This window comes from Telmatherina bonti (assembly GCF_933228915.1).
Source record: "Telmatherina bonti genome assembly, chromosome: 11".
NCBI classification, from domain to species: Eukaryota; Metazoa; Chordata; class Actinopteri; order Atheriniformes; family Telmatherinidae; genus Telmatherina; species Telmatherina bonti.
The window spans coordinates 35,832,243-35,848,615 of NC_136629.1; the positions used below are offsets into that span (position 1 = coordinate 35,832,243).

A 16,373-nucleotide genomic window follows, 5' to 3' on the forward strand; every position below is an offset into this window, starting at 1 on the left:
CATGACACTTTCACATAATTTTACCTGTTAAATCTGTGGTAGGATACTTTTCTTTCCTAAGGATAGCTTACGAGTTTTTCATACTGTCGGTGATGTTCTGCGTAGATGGCGTGATGGCATGACTGCGGCCAAATGTACTATTACCATAGAAACAGCAAGTTCATGATATACTGTAGACTTTGAACCTTGAATGATCTAACTTAATGTGCACAGACATAGATAAACATTATCTTTGTTTGGAGGTTGTAAAGCTCAGTGTCCACAGAATCAGTTTGATTAGAGATCAAATAAAAATCATATATTGAGACATTTACCGTTATATTGCCATCTGCCATTTTAAAAGCTGTTTGCATAAGCGGTAACTCCTTTGACAGATGCCCAAGAACCTCTCAAATTGTACAAAAAAGTTATGAAAAAGTGGTACACACAGACTTAAATTATATAAACTCAGACTAACAGTGCTTGAAATGAATATCTCATAGTAAAAATGTATTTACAACAAACTGCACAAATACAGAATCATAAAAAGTGTTGGGGTTTTGTATATTTTACCCTCCAAATAAAGATAGAAAGTGGTCTATACGTAGTCATTTATTGCTACATGTTACTATGTAGTACATGGCAACATGTGCATCCAACTGTCTGTCTGACCAGCACTTATCTAATGTACTAAACTGTTTGATTTCTTACTTGTGTTGTTCTCGCTCTCACATGTAAGTTGCTCTGAAGCGTCTGATAAATGACTGTAGAATAGAATCACATCGTCGTGAAGGCATTTGTATGCAAAATCCTTACAATCTTAAGTTAAAGAAACATCATCTAACCCTGCAGGGATGTTATTTACTGTGCACATTAAATGATGTTGAGCAATTTGTTTTTATTTCCTTTAATGAACATTAAAATGTGCAGCAAAGTAATATTCCATGTAAGCAATGGAAAGTTTCAGTTGCGTCACGCACTGTCAAGCCACCTTTAAGCCTTTTCCTGCTTGCATCACCATCCAAAGCAAAAGACTGAGCTTAAGTCAAGTTGTCTCATTGGCATCTAAATTGCAACACTTTTTTTTTCCCACACTGAAAAAGTGACCATATCTGGAGTGGCAAGTTTTCATTGCAGCTCTACTCCTTTCCAGATTCATCACAAACCCCCCTCTGTCATCACAGGGGCCTTCTTCCATTACATGTTCATGTAATGTTTATATTATAGATGGAATAACAGTAAATATGTAAAAAGACGACCCTGTTTCAGACCTCGTGTGCTTGTCTTTGTGTCTGACAGCCTGTTTTGTTAATGGTGATGTAACAGGTTCATCACGTCTCCTTTCAGCTTTGCATGATACAGGCAGCTTAGACTGTCTTCTACAAAATCATGAACATGTTTCTGCATTTTTCTTTTCTACAATGTGGTATCAATCTGTTATTTATGATTAAGTTAAAAAAAAATCTAGTATCTTCTTTTAGATTATGTCACCTCCCAGTGTACTTGCCTCAGGTGTTGTTGTTTACTTCTGCCTCGTCGGGCAGGTTTGTCTTGAAGGTTTTGTTTTGGCTACTTTCTGCTTCCACCTTTTACCTTCCTCTGGATTTTAGCAGCATGCATGGAATCCAGATGGACCACAGGTTATGAAACAATCAGGAAAATGGGAGATGATCGGCCTTATTGCCCTTTGACTGCTTTTATTTTTCTTCCTGTGCTGCAGTGGAGGTCAGAGGCGAAGGGTGTCCCTCGGAGCTGCTCTGCTGCAGAATCCAGAGCTGCTCATCTTGGATGAACCGACAGTAGGAGTGGACCCGGTGCTCAGGTCTAAGTATGTACGCACGGATGTTTTCTGTGAGTCATCTGGCTGATTTCAAGACTTGTGACTGTCAATTAACACATGCCTTAATAAAAACATAGTAAACTAATATTTAGATGCAGTTAAACTCACATCATACCAAATTTTTATTGTTGTTTCTTATGTAAACAATCGATTTTGCAAAGTTCCCAATGAAATACATTTCTAAAGAGTAATGCCAGCTATTATTCAGTATTTAGTAGGAAGCTATCTAGTTTCCTACTTGTCTTTACAGATGATCTAAAACTCTTTGATATTTGAAAGTTATGTCAATCATCTTTTACTCAAATCTCAGTTTTTTTTATTTTTTTTATTGTTTTATCCATCAATGAATGTATTCTTTAGATGATTATGTTGTTGGAAGTTCCACTGCAACCCAAAGTCATCAGGGTTTGTGAAGAATGAAGAACCCAAATGGAGGGTGAAACGTCAGAAGTCAGACACACTTCAGAACAAAAGTTATTTAATCAAACAAAATCGCTTCACTGGCAGGAAAGAAACAACAATAAGAAAAATAAAGAAGAAGTGGACAATAAAGACAATGCACAAGGACAGGTGTCAAAGATCTGGCAGTAAACAAAAGGAAACTAAGGTCATATACTGAAGGTTGACCAACTAAGTGCATGAGTAGCAGTCAGCAAATTAAGCCGAGGTGTGCAGTAAGAGGGAAGGGAAGAGAACAGCATAAACATGGAGATAAAATAAGACAGGATGACTATACACAATAAGGAACTATAAAACACACTACATCAAAAATAACAAGCAAGAACTATACCAGAAACCCCTAAACCATGACATTTTCTACGATATGCATGATGTTTTCTTCCAGAATACCAATGTTTTCCTTAAAAATGTAATAATCACAACATTTCATGCTGGCAGCTCTCTAATGGTCAAAGATAATGGTTAAATTACACGCTGAGCTATGATTTGCAATTTGGATGAATGCAGTAGGTTTTAGTTTAACTGCACATGTACAGAAATTCATTAAGTTAGCAATTTATATTTATAATATATATAACCTTAACAGTAGGTCACAAACAGCTTTTGCTAAACTGTAAGATGTTCATTCACAATAAAAAAGAATAATAGATTCCATTTTACAATGAGAATTTAATAATAAAATTCATATTATATTGATCTATATATCTGACTGTCTTTCTTTAACTGCAATTTTAATTAATATTTTAACATGTCACTGAATCACAGGTACAACTATTATTCCCTCAAATGCATTAATTACACAAGTGTCTGCACACAGTCATGCAGTTGCAGGCAGCTATAGATGTTATAAGTGTTTATTAGTGCATGATATTAATCAGTAACTATGACTTCTGCTTGAAATAGCTGTTCCTGCCTCAGACGCTACTTTTATTAAATTACTTTTGTCTGCAGTTATTAACTTGTTTGGTGTTCACCTTTATAACCTTGCTTTATAAAGGCAGACATTTTTGAAAGCATACTGTTTGCACTTAGGGTGTTGCTCCATGGTTGTTGCACAACTGCAAAGCCTGGCCAGATCAGACGGCTGGCAATGAAGCTGTTGTTGGCAAAGCTATAAGCTGGTGGTTGTAGACGACTCCAGGTGAGCTGGTCAGGTGTTATGTAATGTGTTTGTTTTGTTTGGTTTTCATTCTAGGATCTGGCAGCATCTGGTGGAGATTGTAAAGACAGGGAAAACATCTGTTATCATCACCACACACTACATAGAGGAGGCCAGGCAAGCAAACGTGGTGAGATAATAAATTCAGCTCAACATGCAATCATAAACACTGCTTTAATCATACACAGGAACATGCACAAGATTCAGGAATATGAATAGAAAAACCACGGAACAAAGTTCCTCTTCATAGAGGAATAATAAGTTTTTGCATTAATTACAGTGTTTATAAGCCTTGACAGGAGGAACAAAATGTCAAATTCAGTGAGGGCAAGAGGGATAGAGGTCTCACAGAGCCTTTGTGTTTATTTAAGCCTGGTATGCATTGAATTTGTTGGCGTGTTAATATACTGAGGCGTGCCGTGATACATAACTATCAGGAGACCATTTCTGCATCAGACTTCCCACTAAGGTCTCAAACAAAAGTATGGATGCTTGAGTAACACCTGGGAAAACTACAGTAGCTTGATATTTAAATGATATGTTGAAACTTGAACAAATCCATAGATTTGTGACTTTTTAAAAAAAAAAAATAGTTTGAGTAGATTCACTGACACGATGTGCTTAAAACAGGAAAATGGTGTGTATATGCCACCCTTGTCCTTTTAATTATAACCTACTTAACATATGTTTAGAGAAAATTGGGATAGTTGAAAGGAAAAAAACAAAAGAAATCACTTCAACTGATCCTTTCGCAGCCAATGACTGAATTTTGTGCTGAACATTTTGCATAGTCTGAACCTCACCATGGAAACAAACAAATCTAGAGAAAAGGCTAAATAACCAAGTGAGGTATTACAGCTGTTATGTTACCAATTTCTGTCAAAATTGCTTGATCAGAAGCAGTTACGTGCAGAGCAACATGGCCTCAGACAGCCTATGGTGCCACATATATGGTTGAGATTTGTGTCAGTTTCTCAAAAGCATAAATCCTTTAATTCCATGAGTTCATTCTCTGTTCCACCAGTAATCCTCTTTGTTAAGTCCAAGAAGCCAAATTTTAATTACAGCAGAAGGTTTGCACTGTAGATTAGGTTCCTGGAATCCATCATTTTTATTGTGTAAATTAAGATGGTGTTTATGTTTAAATCACATTGATTGTATTGTCGCTGTTGATTTGACAATATCACTTGAATACGGTCAAATACTTAAATCCTATGCTAACTAAAGCTGACTGGCCATTGTGGAAACGTATTCTTAAGTCACCCATTTTTTTTTTTGTCGTCTACCATTTGGTGTCTTTCTCCTGAGGATTGTCTTTTTTTAAATAAGTCTAAGCTTAGCAAACAAACTAGACTGGAGCTGAGTAATTATTTAACACTTTTTTTTTTATTGTTATGCTAATATTACCAATGATGTTAAAGTGCTATGGTTGCTTCTTTTTCTAGTAACAATGCTAATGTTTTGCCTCTTTTATGCTCATATGACCTGGTTTTATTTGATCTGTGATGGACTGGAGTTCTGTCCAGGGTTTATCCTGCCTCTCGCCCAAATATTGCAGGGATTGGCTCCAGCTCCCCCATGACCCATATTGGACTTATCAGTTTAGAAAATGAATGAATGATTATTTGACATTTGGCTTCCTGTAACGACAGCCTGTTGGAGATGCTCCTTTTATACCAAATCATGGCACCTACCTGTTTCCAATGAACCTGTTCACCTGTGGAACAAGTGCTTTTTGAGCATTCGTCAACTTTCCCAGTCTTTTGTTTCCCCTGTCCCAGCTTTTTTGGAACGTGTTGCAGGTATTAAATTCATAGTGAGGGAATATTTGCCAAAAAAAAAAAAAAAAAGAAAAAACAATGAAGTTTACCAGGTTAAACATGAAATATCTTGTCTTTGTTGTGTATTCGTGTTACGACCCAGACTCTGCTAGGGCAATTGAGCCGCACAAAAGAAAGACTTGTGGCCAGGTGTACATGTGGACCAATACAGATTTTTTGTCCAAGGGAAGACGAGGCAAGAACAGGCCAGGAATGGCCCCAAAATAGCCAAACTAAAAGCAAAACAAGCCCGTAAAGCAGTTCTTCAACAATATACAGCACTGGTTTAACTATTCAAACAAAAACTAACAGATATAACAGGACTGGATTTTATAGCCACCAACACAAGTCAAGAACCATGACAATGAACAACACAACAGAAAATAATGCAGCTCTGTCAAAGTCCTCCAGAAATACAACAGTTCAGAGTCACAACACAAGCTGAGGGCAGACCACTACTGAGCCAGTGGTAGCCATTGAATGAAGGACTCCTGGTGTCTTTTAAGTCCTGGCGATTAGTGGAATCAGCTGAGCTTGGAGTTCCAATTATCCAGTGAGCAGGGTGGAGATGAGCAGGTGACATGAAGGACCAATCCCAGCCAGGAGGCAGCAATCAGGGCTGTGTTTGAGCAGGAATCCCAGCTGAAGGTTCAGAATTAGTAGACTGAAAAGCAATACAGGCAGCCGTAACAATTCGGTTGCATATAAGCTAAAACTGAACTGCAGATCTCCATGTTCTGTTTTTATTTATGTTTTAGTTGGGGTTAGACTACATTTGTGTCACATGAATATGAAATACTTAAAAGAGACTTTGCAACCATTTAACATTTATTTTGCCAAAACAAAAATGAATATATTAACTGTATTTGTCTAAATATTTAACTGATAATTTAAAATCGGCTTTTTGGCTTGTATTTTAGCTTTAAAATGCATTGAAAAGTCCTGCGATGGCCTGGCGACGTGTCCAGGGTGTACCCTGCCTTTCACCCAAAGACTGCTGGGAAGGGCCCCAGCTTCCCCGCGACCCTTCATTGGATTAATGAATGAATGAATGCATTAAATTTCTCATTTATAAAAGCTGCACTAACAGATAAAAAATATTGTAAAAAAAATTTTCAGGGTAATATTGTTATTAGTACAAGATTAAAGTGTCATTCTGCTGTAGGCAGCTGCTAACTGAATGGTTTTTTGCAATTTGTTTAGGTTTTACGAGAGAATTTCTTGTCACATGGTGGTTTCGGTGCTATTTAAGAAGCTTTTCCTGCCTGCTGAGAGTCCAGAAACACTACCAAATATCACAAGCTACCTGTAATGCTCTTAACTTGTTCCACAATGCTTAAACCTGCAATCTAACCCACATGTCAGCAAGCTGCACTGGATCAGTATCTCAGTAGTGCAAGTATTTACAGTATTTGAAAGTATTATCATATTCAGACTGAAGTTCTAACCAGTAAAACTGCATAACTTCATCCCTTATAAGCTGCACAGTTCAGAACAAGATTTGTCTTCTTCACCCTGGCGAGACGCATGCATGGAGCTAGAAGCTTCCAATAAACCAGTCTGCCCACTCAGTCATATTCTACTTAAAGAGTTAAACAATGGCTGGATAAGATTCTCACATCCACCGAGTGACGCATTTGCCTCATTAATTAGCTTTTATGACTCCCAACACCTTGACGACAATATGCCAAATGATATGGCAAAGGGTTCATCTATGAGCCACTTCACTGCTGAAGAATGAGCTCTGTGAGGTTGTGTCAATGTGAAATGTCAAGTTGACATGAACTAGAAAGCTTTATCTTTATCTCTGCCAGAGCAGGTAAACTTTGATCAGATTGTTGCTGCAGCTCTTGGTTACTGCACGTGCGCCTCGCAGAAGGAGCTGCTGTGTTTGGATTGTCAGTCATGACATATTTGACATTTTACAGAAGTCAGTTTTTAGAACATATTGGATGTCTTTAAGAAAAGGCTCAATACGTAACTTCTTTTGCATAGCTTATAGCTAAGTGCTTATTTTATTTTCTTTTAGCCGTATTTCTTTTACTGTCTGCTTTACAGTTGTATAGATTGTATAGATTTAGTTAGATATATTTTTTTTACTCATTGTTAATACTATCTATTTGTATGATGCCCTGTTTTCATTTTGTTTGTTCAAATACACTTTATTTTATTTTACTTTGATCAAGTATTACCATGTACTCTTTTGTCTATCTTTGTTTTTTTTAGGTTTATTTGATCATTTTTTTACTATTACTCATTCCTGTGATTCCCTCTTGGGATTCTTCACACTGGTGGCTTTGCCTGTTCTGTTAGCATGGTTGTTGCCATGGTGACTGCCCTGACTTGGGCGTCCTGCGCTGCAGCCTTGTGGCTGTGTTGTGAACCCCAGGGCTGCCCTGACCTTGGCGGTTCCTGTGGTAGTGCCCTCTGTTTCTTCACAGTGGTGGCCTTGCGTGTTCTGTTAGCGTGTTTGTTGCCATGGTGACTGCCCTGACTTGGGCGTCCTGCGCTGCAGCCTTGTGGCTGTGTTGTGAACCCCAGGGCTGCCCTGACCTTGGCGGTTCCTGTGGTAGTGCCCTCTGTTTCTTCACAGTGGTGGCCTTGCGTGTTCTGTTAGCGTGTTTGTTGCCATGGTGACTGCCCTGACTTGGGCGTCCTGCGTTGCAGCCTTGTGGCTGTGTTGTGAACCCCAGGCCTGCCCTGACCTTGGCGGTTCCTGTGGTAGTGGCCTCTGCAGACATGGGTGAGAATCCACACAGCAGCATCAAGTTAGATATTTTTATCCAGTATCCATACAGTAATTGAAAGATGGGAGTTTCATGCAAATTGCGTTAGGGTTGGGTAAGAGTCATTTACATGTGCTGTGTTTGTTTGCATGCATGTGTGATTAAGTGTGAAAGAAAACTTTTTTAATATGTATGAGTTTGTAAATAAATATTTATTTGATTTGATTTATGAATTTGCCCTGATTTTAATGAATCCAGCTGTGTTGTTTTATCCTTGTGTAATACAGTGAAGATTATTAACGGGATCATAAGGAAGATTTATAAATACATTTTTCACTTTGTCCAAGATTTTCTTTGCAGATTTCTAGTATTTCTGCTGCCGTCTGATGAACTTGTAAGCTATAGTTGGTTTGTACATGTGGGTGTGTGTGTGTAGCTTTCATTTTAAATGTGAACTCGGATGTGTGTGACACATAAAAAAAATGAAGAATGCAAGAAAAAAGAGGAAGCTAGTCTCGTAAAAACTTAAAAATCACCATCTTTTGAATGACACTTCCCTTTTTTGTGTTTTTTAGGTTGGTCTCATGCGAAACGGACATTTGCTGGCAGAGGGTCCTCCAGAAGCAGTCATGAAACAACACAGTGCAACAGTGAGTACTGTAGAGTCTCTAGTGGACTCTGTAGACACCCAGGGGTGTTGGTAGTCACAACTGGGAGGTCATTTATGAACCACAAGCCAAAACAAATTGAGTTCACTTTACTACAACTCACCGTATCCTGTTTAATCATCAATGAATAATAATTAATATGGAACTTGTCATCTCATCAGTTGTGCAATTCTGCAAATGCAAATATACCCATTAAAAGAAAAAAACAGTGGACAAATTTTAAGCGTGGTATTTGTTGGGTAACTCAGGGGTGGGCAACTCCGGTCGTGCAACATACCTGACTTTAAATCAATGGGTAATTAGCAACCTTGTGAAGAGTTTGACTTCAAGCGCTGCACAAGTCTGCTAATTAAGTCTGATTGGCATCAGGTGTGTTGCAGGAAGGAAACTCCTAACATTTGCAGGACTGCAGCCCTCGAGGACCGGAGTTGCTCACCCCTGGGCTAACTTGTCGTAACCAGCATTATTCTTGTACCGCAGACCCTGGAGCATGCCTTCCTGCAGCTGTGTGAGACGTCAGACCAAAATGGCCTAAAACGGGGGTCCAGCCCACAGGGGGTACAGAGGGAGAGTAGCCAATCATTCGAAAGCAAACAGGATGAGAGTCAGCCAATCCTTGGAATTGGACCACCAGTTGCAGAAGAACTCCCCAAATGTTCAGGTATTGACATGCTCAGGATTTTTACCCGGTTACATGTTAAACTCCAAAAAACACAGTGACTGCGATTGTTGCCAGTTAAATCTGGGTTACCATTTTTGTTGTAATCAGTTTTATCTGCTTACTATACTCTACTTGCAGTACGTATTGCATGACTGAAGCAGCAAATGAAATTTCCTTTTTTTATCAATGTAGCAGTTTAAGCTCCATTTTCTCCAGCTGCATTAAATTTGCTTTGGAGCTTTACCTGTTTCACCACATTTCTGTAATCCTGCTTTAAAATACAACTTTTCTGATAAGCTTTATACATAACCTTTCTGCCTTATCTGCACATTGGTGCGCTGTAGATAACTTACCTGATAAATGCAGATAGTGTGCAGGTTAATGTCTGGCCACCTGTAAATCCATAGCTAAAGTTCACTTTCTTTGAACTCTGTCTGAAAATCTCTGGCTCGCTTAAGAGTCAAATATATTCGAGCTAATCATCAACTCATGCAGGTTGCACACAGCAAGATTATTTAGAGCTTTGTTTTGATAAAAGGTGCAGCCAAAAATTACATGAAATGAGCAAAACAATACAGTTAGATGCAACTAGCTGTATGCTATATATTTAGCTAATAATTAGCTAGCTTGTCCTTAAAAGTTTCTTTAAAAGTCTTTGCTTTAGTTTCCTTTTGGGTTCTGAAGAAAAAGTAAAAGACCTGGAAAATAACAAAGAATCCTGAAAAGCATTAAACAGTTAATTATTTGTCAATCTTTTTAATTCTTGTGTGTAATAACATCACTAGTTTAGCATAAAATAAAAAATTAGCTGCTTGATAGCTGTTCCTTTTGAAAAATCATTGCAGACTGGGGTGACAATCAACTTCTTTCCTGTTGTTAACTTTTTATTTTTATGAATGTTCTCAGTAAAATATGGATTTTGCCTACTTGATTGCGTTCTTGTTTTTCGTTTTGTGTACGCACATTCAGCGGACTGGAAAGTTCGAGCCAGACACTTGCTGCCTAAAGGGAGGAACATCGCAGCCCTGATAATAAAAACAATGGTGCGGATGAAGAGGATGCCGGGGTACGTTAGCTGCATTTAACAACACTGTCTAGTCACAAATGGCAAAGTTCTTATCAAGCAACATGTTTGCGACTGTCACATGCGCTTCTGTATTTGCAGGTCGTTGTGTTTTCAGTTCTTACTGCCTGTCATCCAGATCTCCCTCATCTGTTTGTGTGTTGGAGGAGATCCAAGGGGGATTCAGGTTGCCGTGGTAAACAACGAAACCTCCCCCAATTCTTTCAGCCATGCAATGCTTTCCTTCCTGGACAACTCCAGCGTGCAGCAGGTACTTATTTAGTCCCAAGAGATACAAGTTAACCCCAGGTGTCATCACAAGTTTTCTTGTTAGATCCTGTATTTGCTTTGTAGATTCAGATTTAAGATTATATTCAACACAGTTACTAAAATGTGTTTGCACTGTGATTTACTGCAAAGATTGTTGTTTTTGTTCTCAGCTCAGATTATCTGGAAAGGAACCGAAAGTTCTTTCACTTCAGTTTATTTTAGCTCTCGACAAATAAGTTTCAATTCTGTTAACAGCAGAACAAACATAATAACTTCCCGTATCTGCTGAACTACAACCTTTACACATATACAGTACTCCAAGACACAAAAGGCAAGAAATTATGCTTTTAAAAGAGAAGTGAGTTTTCATTTATCAGGTAAACAGTGATGTGTTTGTGTTTTGTTTTTTTTAAAAATAAAAATGTTATAAAAATTCATTTAAGCTGGTTTGAGCAAATAATTAAGTCAGCATTCATTAAAAATGCTCATAATAAGTTAAATACAATGCATAAATGACCTATTATTTTCTTCTGTATGTGTACAGGTCCCTTTGTCCCACAGAGAAGCTTTTGAAGGGGTCTATAATGGAGAGTACTGGGGTGTTATCGGCTTTGGGAAGAACTTCACAAGCCTCTTGACTAAACGGTAAAAGCAATACATGGGTATTAATGTTACAAATATCTGTTTTTGTCAATATTACACACAATTTTGACAAAAGGACTGTTGAAATCCTACCCCTCCAAAACTGAAAGTTGACATTAAACAAAAAAAGGAAAAGAAAGTACACTAGTGTTTGACCAATTCTTAATACTAGATATATAACCTTAAAGAGTCACAAATGGCTCCAAAACAGAAATAAGTTGGACTTATGCAGTCCTAATTTAGTTTCTTTAATTAACCTATACCTCACAATATGACAACTAAATACCATCATTTGTATAATGTTAAAGCTTCACTGTGCCTGTTGTAGTCACACCATGCAACTTTTTCCACTATAAACGCAGCGTTTCTGACTTGTTCGCTTGCATAGTGGCGTTTATAATGCATATTTCTGGAGCTGTTACTGTCCAGTAGCCTCAAAAACAGCACTTTTACTTCTGAGATGCCTCATGACATTGCAGCTGACGCAACACGTCACACGCTAGCAAGCTAATATGAACACACCAGCTGTTTTAAATATGGACATTTGCAGATGCAGCAAAGAAATGCAGCAAGATATTACTGAAAGAAGGGAGGAAAAGAAAGAGAGCAAGAGATCAGACAACTGTCAACACAGAGCTGTCTTTTACGCTCTGGAGAGAGTAACAGCAGAGCTATGCTAGCTGGATGCTGAATTAGCCGATGTTTAGAGGCACGTGACTGAGAAAATCTGATAAAGTTCTGTTGCTTTTCATTTCTTTTGAGTCAAAATTATGCTAATATTATCAATACAATGCTATGTAACAGCATATTAAACAACAATAACCACATACCTTATTTAGTTTACAGCCAATCATTTAATTCTTAAACAGCACTTTCATCAGTAAATGAAGTTTTTAAGAGAGTCTAAATACATATTGAGCTCAACTTATTAACCTCAAACACAGTGGTCTGCATTTCTAAGTTCTTTTTTTCATACTATTTTTAATTTAATTCATATTAGACCACAACTTTTTACTCAGTCATATTCGTATTGTTGTCGCACACAGTCGTCCTCATATGTATTCACCCCCTTTCATTAAAGAAAAGGCTGAATTTGCAACAGTCACTCAAATAACTGGAGACTAAAAAAGGAACGGCAACTAAAAGTGTCCTAAATTATAATTTAGTGATTTAATTCATTTTTTTCATTGAATTGAGTTGAAGGAAAAAAAACAAAACAAGCAAACAAATTGGTCCTGGACAGATTAGAGCACTTTTTCTGTTGAACAGTGGGACAAAATACCTGTCAACAGGTGCACAAGTCTGACTGAGAGGAACAGAAAACACCTGACTGTAGCGGAAAAATTAAAGGACTGTTCAACAAAATATTAGTTTATGACTGATGTACATATATTATTTTTGAGGATGCACCGATCCACTTTTTGGGAGTTCTGATCCGATACCAATGTCTGAAATTTGAATATCTACCGATACCAATATTTGCCGATACCAATTCCATTTATATGAACATTATCGTGACTATGGTTATTATTGCTGTTATAACTGTGTAAGATTTCATTAGGTTGTAATAAATGACCCATCCTTTCTGAAGTTACCTCGCCAATACAAATATAATAACATTAAAGATCTAACTATTTTAACAAGTTTTATTATTTGGCACATTTTACCTAAATACAACTATAAATGTGTGGTTTTGAAACAAAGATCTCACTTTTAGTGTAACAAAAAGGTAACATTTTAACATTCAATGCATATATTATTTAATTAAAAACATGTCCTAAGCATGTCATCAAACACATCTGCGCTGGCTTGACTAATGTGGTATGAGTACACTTTTATTAATACCAAGTACGATAACATGCTTTGTATTGAGCCGATAGCGATATTGGTATCGGTATCGGTGAATCCCTAATTATTTTATATTTGTTTGCATATTTAAAAAAAAAAAAAAAAAAAAAAAGAATAAATTTGAGGATGACTGTGTTACCATCTGCTGCTGAGTCTGTGCCTGAAAAAATGGTAAATGGACTTGTACTTCTATAGTGCTTTTCTAGTCATACAGACCACTCAAAGCGCTTTACACTACTTGTCACATTCACCCATTCACACACACACTCACTCACTCACTCAACACACTCATACCCTGATAGGCACATCGGGGGGCAGTTTGGGGTTCAGTGTCTTGCCCCTAGGACACTTCGGCATTTCAGGGGAAGCCTGGAATCAATCCCCCAACTTACCAGTTGAAGGACAACTGCTCTTCCTCCTGAGCTACAGCCGCCCGAAGAAGTGAGGTTTAATTTACAGTTTTACTAAATGTACATTTCTTTTTCAAAAGTGTCATTATACACAATAAATACAATACAAAATTAATCTGTAATACTATACTTCAAATTCTCTTCCGGTCTTTTTGTACATTATTATTGTTCCTTCCCCCCCCCCCCCCCCCCCCCCCCATAAAAAAGCATTTCAGTTTGGGTCAGGCCAAAACCTTATTGGCTTACATTCCAGCTTATTTTTAATTTCCACATCAAACAGGTTTGTTCATCATTGAGCCAAATTTAGACCCTAATAGATATGAAAAAGTATCAGATCATTTTGTTCTGTTTCGGCGTTACGTTTTGCTTTTAAAAGCGTGTCAAAGCTGATGCTGTCAGTCGCAGCATTTGAACACGCTGTTCTCAGCAGGAATGTAAAAATATTTAGGTCTGTTGAGGCCACAGCAAGTAAGGAATGGTAAGCACATATATAAGTAAAACTTCTTAGAAAGATTTAACAGAAAGATTTAACAGAAAGATTCTGGTCAAAGATGTACTGTGTAGTTTAAAATATGGTGTCATCTGTTAATGTGACTGCACTAAATGTTCATCACATTTGTCCTACTTCACATAAACCAATAGCAGTACTTTTTAGTTCCTTTGCTTGCGTCATCTTTCTCATTTATGTTGCCGCCGATAGCATGATTATTTAAGGTTTGGCGTTAGCACACGCTAATGTTCAGGTGATGATGCACCGTTCTGGGGAGCGAAGTTCACTCAACGTGAGTGCATCCTAGACTGTTCAACCTGGAGATCAGACTGCTTCCATAAAACCCACCATTAACACACACAAAGAGCATTCCAGCTGCAGAGTCGAGACACTTATCTCACAAAGAACAGCGCTAAACACACATGCTCTTCACAGCCGGCTGCATACGTGCACATACTGTTTGTCTAAACAACCACTTCACCTACTGAGATGGGAAACTTGTTTGCCTTCCGCCTTTTGAGCCACGCGCTTTGTGAGTAATGCTGAACAAAAAATGTTAGCATGCTAATGCTAGATACAAATAAATCTTAAGATTAAAGGATTTTGTTCAATTTTAGCATCACAACCCCCCCCCCCCCATCATGGCAATAAACCCTTTTCTGGGGCAAATATATGAATTAAATATGCATTTTCGTGCCTTGTTCAAGTTAAAATTCATGTATTTTAAAGTAAACCTGCACCAATCCGTAAAGTTTTGAGCAGTGCTACACCTGCAGCATCGTAAAATCTGCAAAGGAGGAACTCAGCCTCTGAATTCCATTTAGGTTAACTAATTTTTTCGAGTGAAGAGGCTTCTTTTTGTTTATGCAAATGAAAAAAGGTAAGGTAGATAAGATAAGCATTATCAGAGACATCGGCCGGGTTATTGTGGCATCTCTCATCTGTTGCATAGCTTTTCATCTAAAGATTATCTGAAGCCTCAATGAGCCACATCAGTTACATGAACTTCTTTTCTTAGCTGTCACATTATGTGTAGGTGTTTGTAATGTCACTAAAATTGTCTATGTGACCAATCAAAAGTCCATGTGATTCGTCACATAGACATAAAAACAAACTGAGTGCATCCTAGACTGTTCAGTATCAGGTTGGATCTTTATACATTAAATTTGCTTATCAGAAATCAGATCTAACCCGCCTTATATCTCCAGAGTTTAAGGCAAGACGTTCTAGAAGTCCATCTTATCCATTTGTCACGAGAGCCATGAAAATAGGCAGGGTTCTTTTCCTATGAGGGGGGATGTGGCTGGTCTTTGCTGTCATGTTTTGGTATGTTGGTGAGAGTCGAAGTAGCAGCCATGTGACTGAAAGGATGCAGGGTTTTCCAGCATAACAGTGCAATGTAACAATACTGGTTTCGTTTATTTACCCTACTTCCCAGTGGCTTTTTGGTGTATTTATTGCTGTATTTCAATGCTGAAATATTAAATTGATTTTCTGGCTATCAGCCTTGAGGAAAGCATCTTTACAGCACTGGATTAAAATAATTTTTGACTTAAGTATGGATTAAAATCCAAAATTGACCTCCAAATTTTATTAAACTTTTTTATTTTTGTTTCAAATTGCTACATAGACTTACTGTTATACCTATTTGTTCTAAAAGCAATGGACAAATTATGCAAATAAAACTGTTGTGCAAATATCCTTTGAGGCTGAAATAGTTGAAAGTGGAAGGTAAACAAAAGAATTTATCATGACGCCTGCCGTCTTTATCACATAAAAAATACCCAGAACTTACAGTTTAACAGAGCTGCTATCGTTTGAAGATGAGTCAGTCCTGGGTTTTTGTTTCAGGTGTGAATCACAGCATGTGATTCGTGGCTAGACAGTCAGGTCCTCTTCACCTGGGTAGGTCTCATTTTAGGACTGACCAATCAGACTCTCATTCCCAACGATTCATGTGCTCCTCATGTGACAAACCTGCTTGTGGAAAACAAAAGGTTTCTACATCATCTGGCTGTGTGAAAATAACATGAAGAGTTCAGTCAGCGAAGATGAAATGGTTACCTACTTTTATTGTCTGCAAAGGGAAAGACATCACACTACACATTACTGTCAAACTGCAAAAGATCAGCCTGCAACTTCTTGTTAGTCTGATGCTCCCATAAGTTCTTGGACTACTTTTGGTACTGCCGACTGCCAGACTGGGACCAGCTCACAAAAAGCTGCAGATATAGAGATGCTGAGATCCAGCTACTGAGCCATCAGAACTGACCTGTTATCACAATCTGCTCAAATCCTTGAAATTCCAGTTATTTTCCAACTGAGCACATCAAGAACA

General features: G+C 37.8%; 1 protein-coding gene across 1 annotated transcript in view; it reads left to right on the plus strand.

Annotated features, from left to right (window-relative positions):
• The window catches only part of abch1 (ATP-binding cassette, sub-family H, member 1), a gene marked incomplete at its 3' end in the record, with an annotated part of 36,429 nt that overhangs the window by 6,926 nt on the left and 13,130 nt on the right, over nucleotides 1-16,373 (plus strand). Inside the window, exons 5-11 of the mRNA XM_079248440.1 lie at nucleotides 1,700-1,807; nucleotides 3,474-3,567; nucleotides 8,559-8,633; nucleotides 9,132-9,312; nucleotides 10,282-10,378; nucleotides 10,478-10,646; nucleotides 11,190-11,290. Coding sequence (XP_079104566.1) covers nucleotides 1,700-1,807; nucleotides 3,474-3,567; nucleotides 8,559-8,633; nucleotides 9,132-9,312; nucleotides 10,282-10,378; nucleotides 10,478-10,646; nucleotides 11,190-11,290 — 825 coding nt within the window. The remainder of the gene's footprint in view (nucleotides 1-1,699; nucleotides 1,808-3,473; nucleotides 3,568-8,558; nucleotides 8,634-9,131; nucleotides 9,313-10,281; nucleotides 10,379-10,477; nucleotides 10,647-11,189; nucleotides 11,291-16,373) is intronic.